Source organism: Rhinichthys klamathensis, unplaced genomic scaffold (assembly GCF_029890125.1).
Source record: "Rhinichthys klamathensis goyatoka isolate OS25496 unplaced genomic scaffold, OSU_Roscu_1.1 h1tg000076l_1, whole genome shotgun sequence".
Taxonomy (NCBI): Eukaryota; Metazoa; Chordata; class Actinopteri; order Cypriniformes; family Leuciscidae; genus Rhinichthys; species Rhinichthys klamathensis.
In genome coordinates this window covers 669149-688447 of record NW_026606618.1, presented here as the reverse complement: position 1 = coordinate 688447, position 19299 = coordinate 669149, and the positions used below count along the sequence as shown (strand labels likewise).

The 19299-nt window shown below is 38.3% G+C and overlaps 1 protein-coding gene across 2 annotated transcripts in view; it reads left to right on the top strand.

Moving 5' to 3' along the window:
• The window catches only part of ntrk3a (neurotrophic tyrosine kinase, receptor, type 3a), a 219456-nt gene extending 209421 nt beyond the window's left edge, over window positions 1-10035 (top strand). Inside the window, exons 16-17 of one of the 2 annotated variants that reach the window (XM_056250806.1) lie at window positions 7130-7306; window positions 9593-10035. In XM_056250806.1, the coding sequence (XP_056106781.1) occupies window positions 7130-7306; window positions 9593-9778 (363 nt within the window). In that variant the 3' untranslated portion in view covers window positions 9779-10035. The remainder of the gene's footprint in view (window positions 1-7129; window positions 7307-9592) is intronic. The other variant, XM_056250807.1, reaches the window with a different exon arrangement.
• The last annotated feature ends 9264 nt before the right edge of the window (window positions 10036-19299 follow it).

Genomic DNA, 19299 nt, shown 5'->3' with positions numbered 1-19299 from the left:
AATATCAAGTTTGGTTTATTTAGGTGTTTTCTTTGTTTTTTAAAGTGTTTTTAATGCTTTTGTGTTCTAATGTTTTAGTGTAAGTGTGCTTTAAAGGTGCTATATGGAACTTTTCTTCTAAAATGAATCCTTTTTTTTTTGCCTGTGTGTGAAGGGGTTGTAATCACACATTACAATGATCCACTTGTCGGGTTTTGCTATTACCTCTGAAGGCCAGTATTCCTATTTCTATGTGAAGTCTCCGGGTCGGATTTTCTGGAAAATCCATCGGATGTGACGTGCATGCGCGCTCCCGAGCCTCTCTCCTTTTTATATACAGTCTATGCGACGGCACTGCAGCTGACGACATGGAGTCTGATAACACCCCAAAACGACCTGCCTCCAGCACAACACACACTCCAACACTAACTCCACATAAATATAAAAAACAAAACAAAAATGTATCTGCTGAAGCTCGTCAGGCCAAACGTGAATCGGATCGACTTAGGACGAAAACACGGATCAACATCGGCAGAGCGTTTGAATTATGGAGAGACCTCTGCTGTTTTTATTGTGATAAATTACAAGTTTTCAGATATGCTGAAATAAATAATGGTAAACTGTAATGAAATAGCAAGGTAAACTACAACATACATGAGATATGAAATGAATACAAAAGACTGTTCCAGGATAACAAAATGTAGGTACTTTAGGATGTAACTTTTATTTTATGTACTAGATCTACTGTCTAACGTCACTCATCCCACTACTATCATATTGTTTATAATACACATTTCCAGACACGTTCAGTACAGTAATGTTACTTCCTACGATCTTACTGTTACACTGAAATTGTTCAGTCTAGTCACTAACCGTTTTCATTATCATATTATACATTCATCTATATTGACATTGCTGCCAGATTGTAAAAGACACGAATAGTTAGTGAAATACCTTATGCGAACACAAAATGTCGGCTAAATGCAGTCAATGTAACGTTATCATGGTACGAGCATGGAGCATTAGTTCAACGTCAAGCTGATAAAAGTAGCCTATTATTGTAACGTTGCAGTGGGAGTTTACATGAGTTTCCAGCATGTTGTGTGATGCTTTCGCCGGTGTGTTGAAAGTCTCAGTGTGGCCGGTACCATGAGCTCTTGTAAAAAATGGTTGCAATCTGAAACATCACCGATAGAGGCCGCTAAAAAATACATATAGCACCTTTAATGTTTTTAAAGGGGTAATGACATGGAATTTATTTATTTTAATATGTTCTTTGAGGTTCACTTAATAATGTTAACAAATTGTTTCGCACAAAAAGGCAAATGCGTAAAAATTATTATTTTTAGTCCTCATTCCAGTATCCATTTTAAGGGGCGGCTCCTTTAAGGCTTGTCACTAAACGTCCACTGTTATGATTGGCTAGCATCACTGCATACATAGAAAAATTTATTAATTTAATTTAACTTTTTTTGCTATAAAAATAATAATAAGATAGTATTATTAATATAAACCTATTATATTATTATTATTTTTTAAATTAATTTTACATTTATTTTGTGATGTTTATGAATATATATATATGTTATTTATTGTAGAGTAATATAATATTTAAAATGACCTATTTCATGCTTAAAACAATGCCTAACCTTGCTTACCCCGGTGGACAATGTAAAAGTGACCGGAAGCAAGACATTTTTTTGAATACACTGAAAGAAAAAAAATAAACCTGATGACCAAAAAGCAGAAGCTACTTTTGCCTCAAAAGTAGCATATTTCTAAATGCAGATCCTTCAGTAGACACGGGTTGTTGCTGTTCCCATAGAATCAGTCCTAATTGAAATGGAGGAAATATGTTACATTAACAGTAAATGTCAAATAGACCATTGCATCTCATCTCACTTAATATATTCTGTGGCTTACTTTATTTTAATGGCACTGTGAAATGGCTGATTGCACTCTGCAGCACAAAAGAGGCAGCGATCAATTTACTGTTCCTAACAAACAGGAAGTGACCCAAACCCTGACTGTTTTGCAAAAGCAAACCTAAAGCCCCATGCGTCTGCGAGGCAGTTGGCATTGATGCCTAAAGATAAGCAGCATGAGATCTATTTTAACATTTAATTCAATACAGAATACTATTGATGAACAAATACAATGGGCTATTCTGTCCACTGTTTGTGTATTATGTATTTTAAGGATTATCGTTAAGCTCTATTGGATTCCTTTGAGTCAAATCTGCCATGCAGAATTCTGTTTATGCGCCATTGTAGAGCATTTCAAATCAGACACTTTAATGTGATTTAGCATGTAGCCTTAGAAGTTAGCTATCTATGTAGGAAGCATATCATTAGGTTTCAGAAACAAAGCCTTTATCACTATTCAGAGTTGAGTATCCTTGATTTCCACAAATTGTTATAGTATAAACCTAAACCTGATCTGAAAATGTCTCTCTTAAGAGCGCCTAACCACAATAGGCACATACGCCTCTCATCTCAGAGCAGATATAAACCAAAATGGCATCCAACAGCCCGTCTTCTCTGACACCCGTGACATTCTGACGTGTTCATTCTCCAGAAAGAACCTCTACAAGGTGGTCTCCAGGGATTGAACGCAGTCAGTTAGCCTAGAGTCAGTATTCATCAACAGCTTGGCTTCCTCATCCATGTAATGATTGTGCCGTATAATCTCACTTGCAGAAGGAAAAGAAGCTGGGGTCGATTTCGAGTTGCTCAGGTTTTCTTTGTCAGTGTAAATTTGCGCTGAGGGCCATGATGTAGGAACCAAACACCTCAACTTCCTGCCAGCAAGACCTGGCAAAGCAAAGACCTTGCTTCAAACCCACCCGTGTCTGGTGCTAGACAGTTCTATAATGTGGATGAAGGACTTGTTGAGGTTGGATACTCCATTAACTGATGGGTAACCAAGTCAATAGTCCCAGAACAGAAAACCTTGACTCTGCATTATGCAATGTGTGTTACTTTTTCCATCTGTTAATGCACATTTGTTTGGTACATTGTACATCTTCTCTAGCTAAGTGACACAGAAAACTGCTGGAAATTCCAACCGCATATGTCTATTTCCTCAACGCTCTTTAACTCATTTAATGACATCATCTCTCGTCAGCTGTTCATTAAAAAACAAACATGCTATTGATTTTAATATGCATTAATTACCGCTATGTGATTCCCATCCTCCTCGTCTATGATTCTTCCCCCCTCCAGTCGCTAATTGTGTTGCCTTTCATCAGTGCCCTTTCAGATTGCGTTGGCATTTTTGTCACCACCCTGCCAGTTCTCATTCCGATCTCAACGAAGCCCCGCAGACTGATTTACATGCATCTGCAGTCTCGTCGTTCCACCTCAGATAAGATGGGGGGAGCAATCTGGGGGAAGCTATTCAGATGAATGGAAGTTCAATCAATACAATCGATTCAATTTCCCAAACACTCGAGCACAAATAGTTTCACTAAACAAAAACACTAAATATGTATGTGTTTGGACTAGCATTCTAACATACTACATATACTGTAGTCTACTTAGTGCACTTTTCTCTATAGATACATTGCAGTATAAAACAGAGTAGACTGCATCTCACAGTGCAGTGCACTTCACTTGACCTTACATTTCCAGTGTGACGATTGAACTGTTACTTATAGCCGTAATCTTTTTAACTCATTTGATCTAACTTGTAAACGTTTAATAAAAAATGGGAAATAAAAGTTGCATGCAATAACAGCCACTCACAGAAAAAGTAAGCTGTGTACAGTGGAACCTTGTTTCCACCACAGAATAAAAAATAAAAAAGGTATAATAGTATAAAAATAATAGTATGCTAGTATATTTAACTGTATCATACAAGATACTATCCCTCTCAATGCCTGATCCAAAACGTAGCCTGTTATTGCGATATCTTGTTCTAGCTAATCAAAAGATCTAGTTAACCAGTCTTAAGCAGTTAGCGCTATGCTAAGCTAATAGACTAAGCTCTTAGCTTTTTAATCAAAGGCTTATTGAAAACACAAAGAAAAAAATCTTTCATATGACCATTTTTAGCTTGTGACGTGTCATTTAAAAGACATTAACATGTTTTCATAAGCTATTTTCTATATAATTTCTAATCAGGCTGTGGGAAAGACCTGGCATGGCAGCAGAAAGTCGCCAGCATTGCAGCTAACACAGTTAGCGCCGCATTTTGACTGTTTCAAGCTCTCCAAACATTGTTCTGTCTCTCTCCCCTCTATCTATGTCCATTATGGTGATCATACCTTCATTACCTTCATCCCTGGCTGACTTTTCCTGGCAAGGATGTTGTGCGCTAACGCATAAGTGGGCTGAGTTAGCCAGGCGAGCAGCTCAGTATGGCCATAGGGAGCAGTTCCTGCCCACGCATGGGGAGCGTTAGCAGCGGCCCAGTAGTACCCTGAACTCCATCTCACGGAACAAGAGGAGTGTTGTTTGACCGCAGCAGGACTGGCATATTGCTTACACCTCCTAAAGGGCAAAGGCGGGAGGGAAAGAGCGAGCCAGCGAGGGGAGGGATATTTGCCACACATCACTGGAGCCTGTGGGACAGCTTCCTCCTCTGTGAGGAACTGGCTGCGAATGAGAATCACAGAAGCGTAGCTGATTAACATACACAGCCTTCTACTGCCTTATCGTTCCCTACATTAAAGACATTACACAGGGAAAAAACCTCCCAGACTTTAATTATAGTACATCTCAATGCCTCTATAGTTTCCTAATCACGAAGACGTTCATATTTTTGCACTCATTATTCTGAGTCATTTGCCGTTTGCAAATTGAAATGAGTTGTGAGCTACGCGGATGTGCAACCTAAGATGTTTTGTTGATTATTGATAAACAGCAATTTATTCATCGCCAAGCATCGGAAACTGTGACGTTTTCCTAATTCTTAAATTGTCGTTGTTGTGCTCAGAGCTTAGAGACACGTCCTGTTGCCAAGGATACACTCTTGACAAAGCAATGTGGGATTAAAGAGCCAAAGAACATTTTACCATACTCTCATTTATAGTTGTTTTTCTTCTGATTATTTTTAACACACAACTATTTTGTACCTAAATGCATTTATGAAAAAAAAATAAAAGCACAATAAGCACCCTACAAAGAAAAAAATAGGCAGTCTGTGGATGTACAGTACGCCGCAGACTGCTTTGTATTCCTGCACACAGTCAATAGCCTGACCCCCATGTGAGCAAACCACTAATGAGCCTTGTAATTAATACGCAGTCGCCACTTACGAGTTGAAAGCCGCAATAACCACGCAACTGCCATTGAAACCTCACTCTCAGTTGTCCTGGCATGGCTGTAATTAACACAAGCAACAGACACGAAGAGGAAATAGATTCTAAACCAATCCAGTCCGGTGCCGGCCCAGGGCAGAGATGATTAATGTCTTGTTGTTTTAATCGATTAATATCTCGCTTAACATTTGGAAGGCCTGGAGGGAGACTTTATTTATGGCCTTTGATGATTTGGAGCTGTCAAAAATCCTTAATGGATACATTTGTTTTCCCTTCCTCCATCTTTTCTGGTTTCTCAGTTTTCCATGTCAAAGCTCTTCAAAATATTGTAAGTAGGGGTGGGAGATATACCGATAGACACGAATTAACTGGTAGAAATTTATCAACCAATGCACCCGTGCTGCGTGCTGTCACAAAAGCTTATCATTTGCATACGTTTTTAACCATTGCTATTTAAAAACAAGTGAATTTAAACCATTGAAGCACAATGAGCAGCGAAAGAGAACTCATTTCAGTACATGCACGCGCTGTGCGTGAAGCCGATACTCATACAGCGCGAATACTAAACTTTTTGCCGCCTTATTGGATTTGAACGGTCAAAAACACACTTATGTGTCAAAATGGCCAGTGAATATTCTCATAAACACAGTCATTTATGCCTTAAGTGAATGTAAACAGTTTAGAAATCCCATGTGTTTCAATATTCTATCAGTCTTAAAGTGACAGTAGCCTAATAAACCTGCTGTCTGAATGACAGAGAAAATCACTCGCTGCTACTGACTGAATCACTTTTGTAACTTTATTGAGAATAAATTTGGATTTAATTTAAACACCTAAGACTATGCAGTGTTTTTTGTATTGAATTACTTATTTAGTGCTTGAAGTTTTTCAGGTAGGGCTTTTTTCTAATGTAGTCTTGTCCTAATGCTTGTAATTGCTTCCTTTGTTCTTATTTTATCAATAACTGTTTACTTGTCTTCAGTAAGCTTGAGAGTTTTTTTGGTGTTCTTGTTTGTTTTTTTTTTTGTTTTTTTTACTTTTGCTAGTATTCGTTTTTTGTTATATTAAAATTGGTAATGAGAATTATGAAATTTCAATGGTATCAAAAACTTTGTCATAAAAAAAATATGCAAAAATAACTATACCGAGATATATTTTGTTGCTCATATTGTGATATTAGATATAAGATTTTGGTCATGTCGCCCAGCCATAATTGTACATCATATTGATATTTTTCACAGCAACCAGGAAGGTCAATTTACAAGCAGAATTGAAGAATAAAGAATAGCAATGATTATAATGATAACTATATTAGCCTCCACACCAGTGCACGATAACGTTCTGTTTACTCTGCCACTTTAAATGATCTGGCTCTTTAAAGTCGGAATGGATTCTCATTGGCTGTCAGTTTATTGTTCATCAGCTTGAAAAATAAATCTGAAATTGATTCTGAAGATATCGTTTCTCTGGTATACTGTCATTGTTTCTATTTTCAAAGAATTGTGTGATTATTCAAACTTTGTATCGTTATCTTTATAGTTATTGTCCTTTGTGTGAATCAGGGCATAATCAATTCTGAAATGATGTGTCTATAGTTGTGGTGTGGACGTCTCCATTCTCATAGATTTGAAACGTTATTAAAATGTCATTATTGAAACGTTATAGCTATCGTCCTTGGTGACGTACTTAAGAAATTACAAAATACTATGAAAAATTCTGGAAGTCATGAAATGTGGACGTAAAAAAAAGAACAAATCTCAAAATGCATCTGCAAGACTTTTAATCATTTCTTCCCCATAGAACTCTGTATTTTAACATAAAGTGTTGTTAATCTTTAGTATACGAGTTTGTGAAGTTCACTAGTCTCTGACTGTCTTTGATAATCAGGATATGGTGCTCCAACAGGTGGGTGGACACACCATGCTACCCATTCGCTGGATGCCACCTGAAAGCATCATGTACAGGAAGTTCACGACGGAGAGCGACGTTTGGAGCTTCGGCGTCATCCTCTGGGAAATCTTCACCTACGGCAAGCAGCCATGGTTTCAGCTGGCAAATAATGAGGTATGTTCATTTTATCGGATTCATAAGAAAAATCTCTCTGACAGAAAGAAGTCTTCTTTTTTATCTGTTTGCTAGCCCTCTGGCTAGCTTTGGTCACGCGTTATTAGTAAACTGTATGACTGCCGTAGGTGAAAGCAAGGTGTAAAGACTCTTTGCCCAGATGAAATGATAATAAAAAGCTTAATGGAGACAGAAAGTCTATACTGGATGAAAAAACTGGTACTGGAGTGTGAAAATAATTTAGCATTATGAGACGCATTCAGTTTTGAGACAGGATGACTAAGGAGCGAAATTAAACAACATAATCACCGGCGGTTGACAGGTATAGACTTGTAACTCAAGCTCATCTCGAACATGACTTCTTCCTATGAAATGAACAGGGAGTACACATGTTGAAATGTCATGTTGTTGGAATTTTTGTCTCACACATATTCCCTCGTGTGTCGAGTTAATGAGGAACATTGCCACTTAATTTTCGGCTATTGTTGTTCTCCATGTAACGTTTCACAACTAAGGTTTGGATGAACTCCAAACAGCCACACACACATAGAGATGCTGCTCCCAAACTATTCCATTGTGTCTGAAGAGCAAAGATTATTATTCACCTTTTCACATAAATCTCATAATTGCCACTATTGAACTAAATGTTGTTATGGTTAGACGAGCCTTATAATGTTGTTTTCAGTACTGATACTAAACTGGGCTTTATGCATTCATTTATGCATTCATAACAAAAATGGTGCAAACAAATATCCACATATGTTTACTCGGATTATCTGTACAATAAAAAAGAAGTGAATGTAGATTGTTTAAGGATGAATCTCTTGAAACCTTCTAATAATGCCATATTTCTCCCCCATAAATCAAAAGAAAATTGTTTTAAATAAATTGTTTTGCATATTAAAAATTAAGCCTATATATATATATATGTAAATATAATCAGCCACGACTTGAACAAATACAAACTAAAGCAGAGTCTTTGTGAGAAAGTCTTCATGTTTTTCTCTGCTGACCAAACACAGCTGGATGTGCTGAAAATACTTCATTCCCCACTTCAGATTCCCAAGCTGTGAAAAGTGAAAAAGCGACAGCGATTCTCTTGAAGCTTCTATTCGCAGCTGGTTTGAGCACTACTTCACACTGAGATTATCAATATCAACTCAGCGAACCATAATCTATAGGTGCTGTGCGATTTATGCAAGAAAGATGTGTGTTTGTATTATGCACTGAAGGGGCTTGAATGCTAATCACATGCACTGCTCCATATTCTGGTGCCAGAGGGCTGGTGGCTACTGTATTGCATCAGAACTTATGCTGTCATTTCTGCCGGTGGAAGAAACTAAATCAAACTTTCAGTCGATAGAACACAGACATCCACAAGCTGGAGTCAGCGCGGTGGACACAAGGGACCACGAACAATCATCTGTCTTTTCTAAAAGTCGATACGAAGCCATCCACAGAAGCAAATGTCTTCAGTTTCATGAGATGGTCCTATTTTGCGTATCATAACACAAAGGCCATAGATTGTTTCTCTACAGAAACATAGAACTGTTAAATGATAGATTAAGTCTGTTGTACAGAAGAAAAAAAACACATCAGACGGTTCTTGTGTTGTCAGGACTGTCAGCAAGTCCTCTCGCCGCATCTGACTGCTCCAGAAATGCACTTGTGTTATAATTCGGAGCAAAGCTTCCTCATATACTTCCAAAAATCCTCATAGAGTATAAATATAATAATTTAGAAATGAAGCTCTGAATTTTGACTTGACTTTAAGTCTGTGTGACTTGAATTACAAAAATTGATATCTGAAATATCTAAAAAATAATACTGCAGTACCTATGCTGTTGGTCTGAAACAAGTTGCATTCAAAAGTGTTTTTGAAAGATATTTATTCCTGTGATAGCGAAGCTGAATTTTCAGCATCATGAATGGTAGTGTATTTCTATATTTGAATATTTTGAAATCAGTAGATAGAGTAAGTTCAGATTGAGGGCTTAGAATAATTGATTGAAATAAAATAAAAATAAAATACATTTAAAAAACTAACATCACTCAAAACTAGTTTAGCTAAAAATTTTATTGTCCCTCCTACATTAATAAGTATGTTTTGATTTTGTAATATTGATGGTATCATAAAGTATGTAAATACTTAAAGACCTCGCTTAAAATGCAATGCTCAGTTTTCTACAATATGTAACAGGAGCCCTTGGCCTGGAAAAGGTTGAAGACCCCTGCAATAGAATATTTATCAACAAATAATTCCCTACTCTCTCCCTGTCTTTACAGGTAATCGAATGCATCACACAAGGACGTGTGCTGGAGCGGCCACGGCTTTGTCCCAAGGAAGTGTACGACATTATGCTGGGATGCTGGCAGAGGGAACCGCAGCAGAGGTTGAACATCAAAGACATCCAGAAAATTCTTTATGCCTTGGGTAAAGCCACACCTGTCTACCTGGATATCCTGGGCTAATGTTTGTTGGGAATATGTTTGGATGTCTGTCTGCGTCTATCCAACGGAGGAACGGAAAAACCTGGGATTTACCCGAAACAACATGTACCACTGTCAGACAACTACAACATGGGATGGACTTAAGTGCCTGCTACTCCTTTCGATACACTGGATAACAGTCTTTAAAAAGCACTTTTACATTTTGTTTACCTGCATATAAAGATGTACAGTTCTACTGCAAGAAGAGGAGTTTCTCTATTTCTTTATTTTTTTTTTTTTTTTTTTTTTGGTGAGAACATCCTACTTTTAAACTCTAAAAAAGGAACAATGGAAACCATTTATTTCCCCCTAAAATATGGAAAATTATTAAAAAAAAGGTTTTTGTTTTGTTTTGTTTTGTTTTGTTGTTGTTGTTGTTTCCTGACTGCCTGACAATTCTCCCCGTGGTTACTTGTTTTTCATTTTATAAATATATATATTTTTTATTTATTTTTCTTTCACTTCCGAGTGTGGATGTATGCCATGTTTCTTGCTGAGGGTCGCCTTTCGGATATGACTGCTTACCGTTGCCATGTCAGATAATTGGCAAGGACTTTTTTCCCGAAAAAAGCCTTACTGCGCTCTGATTGGCCGGATCTTCTCTTTGACTCTACAGGAAGTATCCAACAGGGCTTTTAAATATTCTGAGGAGCTTTTTAGTGAATGGAATAACTTGAAGGAACCACCAATCAATACAAAGGAGTTTATTTAAAAAAAAAAAAAGAATGTATATAATGTAAATTTCTGTCACAAGCAACAGTATGTTAACTTATTTCATTTCCTGATTAGATGATTTTAGTTCCTTGGCGTGCTGTTACGGTGAGTGACTTCTATAAATATTTTGATAATATTTTAATGTTTTTTTTTATTTTTCCACATGTCCATAGAATGTATGTTGATATTTCTAAATGAACTTTTTTTTTTTTTTTTTCTTGTTTTTTTTTTCCTCTTTTGTTTTGGATGTGACCTAGAGCTCAAGAACGGTTAGGGTTTTCAAGCTGAAACACACCACAAAAGGAAAATCATGAGATGTTGCCTCGCTCCTTGTATTCCAGAGACCATTTGCTTCTGAAATGAATGTAACAGGAACAGTAGAATTGTTTCCCAAGTGAGATCATGCCCAGAAAATACTCACATTCCATTCATTAGCCCTCATTGCTTTTATGAACTGTGATTTATGCTTCTTTGCAAACATAATATATCATCCTTTCCCATAGTTTTATTAATAAAAGAGAGATGGTTACGCTAACTGGAAGAACTAGCATGAGCAGCGTTTTTTATTATGTCTGCGCTAAATTCCATAAGAAACACTGTCCATTCCTAGTTCTGCAACCAGTTTCCTCTAGTAAATATTGTTGCTGCTAATAGAGTCATCAAAATATAATGGAAGAGAATCCATAACAGCATTGTAGATTCAGTCAAGTAATATTCTTCTTTTCTTGTAAACACAATACTGCGATAATTGCATAATCGAGATGGAGCTTTCCTAATACTAAAGGGCTTCTTTGAAACATTCTTCATTTATTCTGAAGTGACATTTGGATTTTATTGTAATATATTCGCTCAGTTTTGCTGGCTCATGCTTTTCATTCAAGGTGATCTGTGGCTCAGTATTTGTCTAATGATAAATCTATAATCATTACACGTGGAATAAATCAGCCAAGTAATCTTGAGTTCAGCTGCAGCAGCTGTGTGCCTATCTGTGCAAACGATTCTTGAGCACACAATAAGTGACGATTTAGAACTTCATCCTGAATTTAGCTTAACCCTTACATATATATCAACAGCGGAACATTTTATGTGTTCTATGTGCGAGTGCTCACTTTGATTCTCGCAACTTTATCCCAACTAAACCATTGCCAAAAGTGAAAAATGTCAGAAACTTTCCTGCTTTTCACAGGAAAAAGTCTCTATCAGGAAACCGTGACTTAAATTGCTGTTCGAGGCAACCTGCCCATCACAGTTCGACAGAACACATTTGCGCTTAACCATAATCTCCCCCTTCACATCAGGAAAAGTTCCTGGCGCAGAGGAAGTGACTTGAACATTTGTTGATCTTGTTGTGTTGTTTCTTTCTGCTTCCCACAGTGGCCAGATAATTCTCTCCACATCTATGACAAGGGGGAAATTGCAAAAGTCTTTCAATAACACCGTCAGCGATGTGCTTATGTGTGATAAGACGCTCCACATTTTGATATTCTCGTCAGCTACGGGGCCCTGCTGCAGATCTCCACTGACTTTGCAATTTTGCAAACCAAGCTTTTGTGCAGAAAAGTAACAGTGGAAATTTACCCTGGTATGGGTACCCAACTGCTTGCTCGAAAAGACTTGAGTTTTATTAAGAAAACAGGCCTGCATCCTGGACGAGCCCTCAATTTGGGACTACATTTTAAACAGTCCTCTTTATTAATTGTAATTTCTGCAAATCTCTCATTGATGTGGTATACCAGATTTTACATGTCAATTGTAGTACGCAGTGAGCATTCATGCTGAATTAGGTTCTAATTGGAAGGAAACTTTTGGCAATGAAAGCAATTCCCAGCTTTCCCGTAAAGAGACAAGACTTAGAGAATGCACGTGGGGCTGAGTTCAAAATATGAAACGTTAACATGAACAGGCTATTGCTCCTTTTTCTGTTTGGGCAATTTTATGGGGAAAAAACATTGCTGCCCACCTCACATTTCTCTTTAATAAATTGCTGGTTTATTCTAAAAAGAAAATGGTATCAGCACTAGCCTGCTTCATCTCCACTGTGGCAGTTTTTAGCAATATTATTAAAGGAATAGTTCACAAAAAAAATGAAAATTCTGTCACCATTTACTCACCCTCAATTGTTTCAAACCTTTATGAATTTCTTTCTTCTGCTGAACACAAACGAAGATATTTTGAAGAATGTTCATAACCAAACAGTTGATGTACCCCATTGACTTCCATAGTATTTTTTTTCTACTATGGAAGTCAATGGGGTCCATCAACTGTCTGGTTACCGATATTCTTGAAAATATCTTTCTTTGTGTTCCACAGAAGAAATTAATTCATACAGGTTTGAAACAACTTGAGGGTGAGTAAATGATGACAGAATTTTCATTTTTAAGAGAAGTATTCCTTTAAATGCTAACAATCGATATTAAATGTATCATTTAATCATGCATTAGAACATTGTCTGGGCATTTGTTTTATGACTGGCCAGCATTTTCCACTTCTGAAACCAAATCATAGTATATATCTCTAACAAATAAACTGCACTTAGTTCCTACCTGTTTCCTGAAGAGGACTAAAGGTTGTGGCTCACTGTTGCCGGCGGTTTTTAATGAAGATTATTTGAGTCATTGGGTACATAACTGTGACTAACAGGGTTGAAAGAGTCAAACATTTCTCTGTGGTTTACTTGGTGGGACCGATCGTGGCTCAACGACCTGTGAAATGTGGATTATACAAAGGGGTCGGTCGGCATAGCTGCGGGGAGTGGGGAGGCTGTATCTTTATCACCTGAAGCCGTCGGAGAACTAGCGCGAACTGAATTAGTAGTTTCTGTAAACGAAAGGACGCGAGTGTGTAAGCCACAGCTGGTTTGGAGAGGGGGATCAGAAGAGAGAGAGTGTGACAGCAGGGTGACGATATGGCAGCTCCAGGGGTTGCCGCGACTCTAATGACTTCACCTTGCAGAAATGGGTGGAAATTACCAATGAAATGAGTTTTTGGCCCAGGCTTTTAGATATCCCTTAAATATGATGGCCAGTCTTTCGGTAATCCCCCTGAGGCAGAGAAGAGAGGTGTGTGTGGTTGTATCGGTGTGTGTGTGTGTGTGTGTGTGTGTGTGTGTGTGTGTGTGTGTGTGTGTGTGTGTGTGTGTGTGTGTGTGTGTGTGTGTGTGTGTGTGTGTGTGTGTGTGTGTGTGTGTGTGTGTGTGTGTGTGAAAGAGAGGGGTAGGAGAGATGAATCAGTGAAGGTCACACGCTAACAGAGTGGATAGAAGTGCCACAGCGCTGTCTGTTGGCAGGCTAACAGAGTTGAGTTAAGCATTCAGAGCTGTGAGGCAAGCAGAATCTCCCTCTCTCGCTTACCGCCGCCATGGCAGCAAGCAGGCGCAGGGCGATTGATGAGAGGTTTAAGACCTTAATCATGAGGAGAAGAAGCGAGGCAGGAAGCTGGAACATTACGTCTGGAATGAGCTCTCTTTCAGCACTTCATAACCCTGCAGAAGGGCTGCAGGAACCTTGGCACTGTCACGCTTTGCTGCTGATCTCAGATCAGCTCTCTCCTCATCCATTTATCCTACCTTCTGTGGGCCTGATTTACCAAAGCATTTAGCGCATGCAAGACTGCTTTACTAGGGCAAAGTGAAGAAGAAAAACTGTAATTGGCCAATCACCGGCAATGTTGCTCAAATCCAATGTCTAGATTTGCCTGCAAAACGTTTAAGACGTCATGTGTTAACTTTTTAACTGCCTTTAATATATTCTGTTTTGAGCACTTGGAGGCAATACTAATCCAAGCTTTGCTTCTTTCAAAACCAGTAACAACCCCATCAAATTAGCCGACCAGCTTTTAGAACTCATTTAGCCCCCCCGACATTTGATGTGGCCACCTGGAGCATTAATCTTCAAGAGATGCAGTCACGCTGAATATCTTACTGATTGAATCTGTTATCCCAAATTGTTGTCGCTGCAGATCTTCTGCTGTTACTGTGACTCACATAAAACATGCTATTCGTTTTTTGCCTGCTGGATAAAACTCATTTTCATTGCCTTCAAAACATTTAATTAAAGATCCTTATCTGATTTGAAACCCCACTCCTAAATTACAAATGAGACTACCAGAACAAGTCCTTATCTACCTCCAGTGCATTGCGGCTTAAGTACACTTAATGTACTGTGGAAAGACGACGTTCCAAAATTGTGGTCGATTCATGTCACACTCTGCTGATGATACGCATATAACAATGGCAGTGTTTTTATACATCTGAAGTAGCGATATCCCTGAGAAAGGGCCAGCTGCATTTTGAGAGCCTGACTCAGCTCACGCTGCAGTTGCTGTACACTCCTGGCACATGGACAAGCATGTGAATCTTGTTACTTAGAACCTAAAGTGATCTATAGTTTAGGCCGGCAGATCTCCTGAGCTGTGGGAAAAGCTGAACCCGCTTCCAAGGACAGTTGTGCATTTAACTCGGGAAAAGCCTGGCCAAATGCAACTCCGGTTTTCTTTAAAAGGGAGGTTAAAATTGACTGCGGCATTAAGACTTCAGATGGGGATGTCACCCCAGAGCAATCTCCTGCACTGTCAGCAGACTTTGACATCTAGATTAACCTTGCTGCTGTGAGCGTGCTGACGGCTCTCATTAGGATGCAAGAAGCATCTCGGATCTCCTATTCCAAAGGTACCTTGGCCCCCTCTTTCCCTGTGTGAAAAGGAAAGTGGGAAGCATGAGCCAGCACATACACACTGATCCAAGGGAGGTATGTGTGTCTGTGTGGGAGGGGATGTTATCTTTTTTTGGAACGGAAATGTTGAACAAATGGCGATCTGTCCCAGCCTTGCCACCCTTCCCGGAGTTTACTAGTCCACCAGCAAGTATGCATATGCCAAAGGGTCTAGGTGGACATCTAGGTGTAAGTCTCTCTCTCTCTCTCTCTCTCTCTCTCTCTCTCTCTCTCTCTCTCTCTCTCTCTCTCTCTCTCTCTCTCTCTCTCTCTCTCTCTCTCTTTCTCTCTCTCTCGTCTTTTTGTACAGAACTGTTTTATTTCCTAATAGAGACTACAGCTCTTTGTTCCACAGAAGAATACTTGTCAATCAGAACAAAAAAGGACTGAGCTCCTTTGAGCTCTTTGTTCAGTCTCTTAAATGTATTATTCAAGCTCGTTCCACTCTCTGGTCAAACTGTGGGAGAAAGATGTTTTACCGAGGTGATTACTACAAGGCAGTTCCAACTCTGAGTGCAAAGTTATTTCGCTTGTAATTGTTTCTTTTCATTTGTACCAGATAATGACTGTAACCTTGTTGGTCAAAGCTCAATATCTAAACAGCATGACGATTAGTCGTTACCCTTTTGTTGGCCAAGTTTGTAAAATAAACTGCCAGTTGTCAACTCAATAAGGAGCCAATAAGTCACTTTTTCTTTCTAGCTGTAGCCTTTCCAAACGTCTTTGATGCAGTATGCTTGTGTATAAGGGTTTTGCTGCTGAAACAAATTGGTCTTAGCTAGTACCTGCCTTGCCAAGATGTTGTTTAGCAGATTGTCCTGCTAAAAACAACAGCTTAAACCACTGCTCTTTGATCAACTAAGACCAGCTATTTTTTACTGCATGGTTGTAATTGTAAAAGCACCGTTCAAAACACTGCCTTTAACTAATGGAGCCCATAACCCAACAATGAACAAATCAGGGCTCTCTGACTGCTGAGAGATTGCTTTAAATGTCTTCCTTAACGGCATGGCTAACAGTAGAGTTAAGATGGTGCTAGCAGGGGTTCCACCCATACAATAACCTGACTAAAAATAGTGAGAAGGATGAATAGAGCAGAAGTGGGGTGGCGAGTTTGTGACTCACTCCATGCTGCCTACGTTTGCCTCAGAACTTGGGTGACATTTCAGATCACAGCTCGTCTGCACTAGCACTGCCACCCACAACACCATACGTTTTAATCCGAATACTGCAAACTAGCCTGTGACTGCAGCGTAACAAGAACAAGTTTGAGTCACAGTTATAGTGCGACACCTGGCCTATCAGTTTCAATTAAACCTATCATGATAGAGCTGACATTATAGTTTATGACACATTTAGCATATTTTCATGAGATCAGGACACAACCTAAACAGGAATGTGGTGAAATCTGTGTCAGTGTCTCCTCGTATTCTTTTATTGATGCACGTAATGCTAATGCGATTATGCAAACAGTTATTTATTACTACAAGCAGACCCTAGAGACTAACATAGGCCATTGCTATCGGAGAGTGTTTGATAGCTGAACGACAGCAAGAGAAGAAGGTCAGAATTAACAATTAATTGGCCTTAGGTCAAAGTAATGTAGGACACATATGCTTTATTTTCTGCGGCGGCGTAACAATCATCTACCATGCTGTTCTACACAGGGATGTTTTTAGAGATCAAATGCTTTTAGAAACTGACAATTTTATCAGTCAAGTGTTTTTGTACAGTATGTTGAAGAGTTGGTATGAGGATAGCTCTGTTCATTAAAAATGGGACAATATAAACTTTAAATATTAAGCGAACATCATAGTACGTATTTCGGACGCTATATTCGGGTTATAGTCGCTGCTGAGGACCAAACGATTTTAGCGTAAGAATCACTGGGATTTGACTTTTTTAACTTTAGCTAGCTAAGCTAAGATGTTAGCATCAAGTTTCAAGCTTTGTGTGTTTCGATCAGACTTGCTAGACTAGTTCAAGATGTTTTTGATGGGAATTTAAGTAGCTTTTGGTGGAAATGTGACAAAGCTGTAAAGTTACACTTTCTTTCTCTCGAAAGGTCTGCCAATGTTGTCGAAAATCTTATATTATTAATCACTTCTGCCCTTTTTACAAAATCTTTTTAGAATCCATCATAATATGAAGAGATAGTGATACAGCAGTGTCATCTTTGATGTAAGGCATAATAACATTGCATCATTCATATGAGCATTAGTCATGGGATATAAGACAGCATTTGAATTCTTGGCAAAATTTGTAAAGTCTTCGAATCTGTTTCTCAGATATAGACTGGTGATTAAAGATGACAATTAAGATTAAGATTCGGAAGGTTCTTTCTTTGTAAAGCAGGGTTTTTTAAAGAATTTTCTTTTTTAAACAATTCAGATCAAACATTCTTTTTTGCTAAATAATGTAAATATTGTAATGAAAGCCATAGATAGATAGTCTATTTGGTATTTAAAGCCATATGAGGAAGTATGTTATAGGAATCACGTTAGAAGTATATGCACACGCTTAAATTATGTTCTATCGGACCAGTTAGCTTTATTGTTTGTGGAACAGGGAAAAAGGATTGGGAAAATTGTGTGGGTCTGGAATGGATATAATACAGATAAGCACTGCAGTGGAAGCAAAGGAAATGTTGTCCCCCTACTCTTGCAGTGCTAAATCCAATCGATGCCTAAAAAGCCACAGCAGGAACTGACATTTCCAACCTTGTTTTAAAAGCCAACCTCAGCTATATTAAACTCTGCAGGCAACAGGATTCTCGTCCAAACAATATGGCTCACCATGTATTGTTTTGACCATCTTTTCATCTCTCAAACATCCTGGCCCTCCAGGTAGTGGACGTGCACTTGAAAAGCTGATCTTTTTGTCATGGTGCCTGGGCTCTAGAGGAAAGGCCGGACAGGGATCTGGAATGCAGGGAGAGCAGATAGAATCCTAATCATGTATGTGATTGGACTCTGTGTTTCCAGTAACAATCACAAAACTGGTAGATGTTGGTGGAAGAGAAATATATTACAAGGAGGCTGTATTGCAGTAGCCTCAAATCCATGTCAACAAGCTTTCATTGTTTTTCATGTCTTTTTAAATGGACGCTTTGTTCAACAGCTTGTTCATTGACGCCTTTGGTATTGATGTCACATGGGCAGTATATACAGTAAACAAAGCTAAGCGATTCATAAAACCATGTTCAATGAAACTCATATTACTCATTAGCAATATCTGTGTGTGTGTGTGTGTCACTATCATTGTAGTATTCATCTTTCAACCTAATATATTTCTCTTCCTGTGAATTGTGTGTCGGAAAATTCCATTGCAATATTCAACTATGGGAGACATTTAAGCTACACATCTGTTTATAAATGTGGTCTTTTTCATCTGGGCAAATGCAAGAACAGCAGTCGGGCAATGTCGAGTACAAATGTCTGAATATTTATGTGTGATGAGTGCAGATATTTTGTGTTTTCATTGCCATTGAGCTGTGTATGGTTTCAATATAATAACTTTGTGACTCCCTCTGGCAATCACAGTAATGTATTTTCCATCTGAGAAGTCCTAGCTGAAGTGCTGACTTCACGATTTCTCTCGAGTATTTCTATCATCTTGTCCGAACCCTCGTTAGAATGACGAAGGAACGAGGTGTGAAAAAAAATCTCGCCGTTCCTCTATTTGTAACTCATCGTTAATCCACCTGTGTTCCGTTTACTGATCCATCTATAAACTAAAAACAGCTGTAACTAACTATGTATCCTATGATGATTTATGTAGACTTATTCTATAAATAAAACGAAAAAATACACTTCCCTTTGTGTGATGTTTGTGTAAATATTAGGTTTCATAATGAATGTATTTCATTAAGAGAATGTTTTGGAGAGAAATCACCAAGGCTGCATTTATTTGATCAAAAATAGCGAAAACTCTTATTTCAAATTGTAATAATATTTCACAGTTTTAAAACGCAATTTATTCCTGTGATTGCAAAGCTGAATTTTCAGCATCATAACTCCAGTCTTCAGTGTCACATGATCCTTCAGAAATAATTCTAATATGCTGATTTGCTGCTCAAAA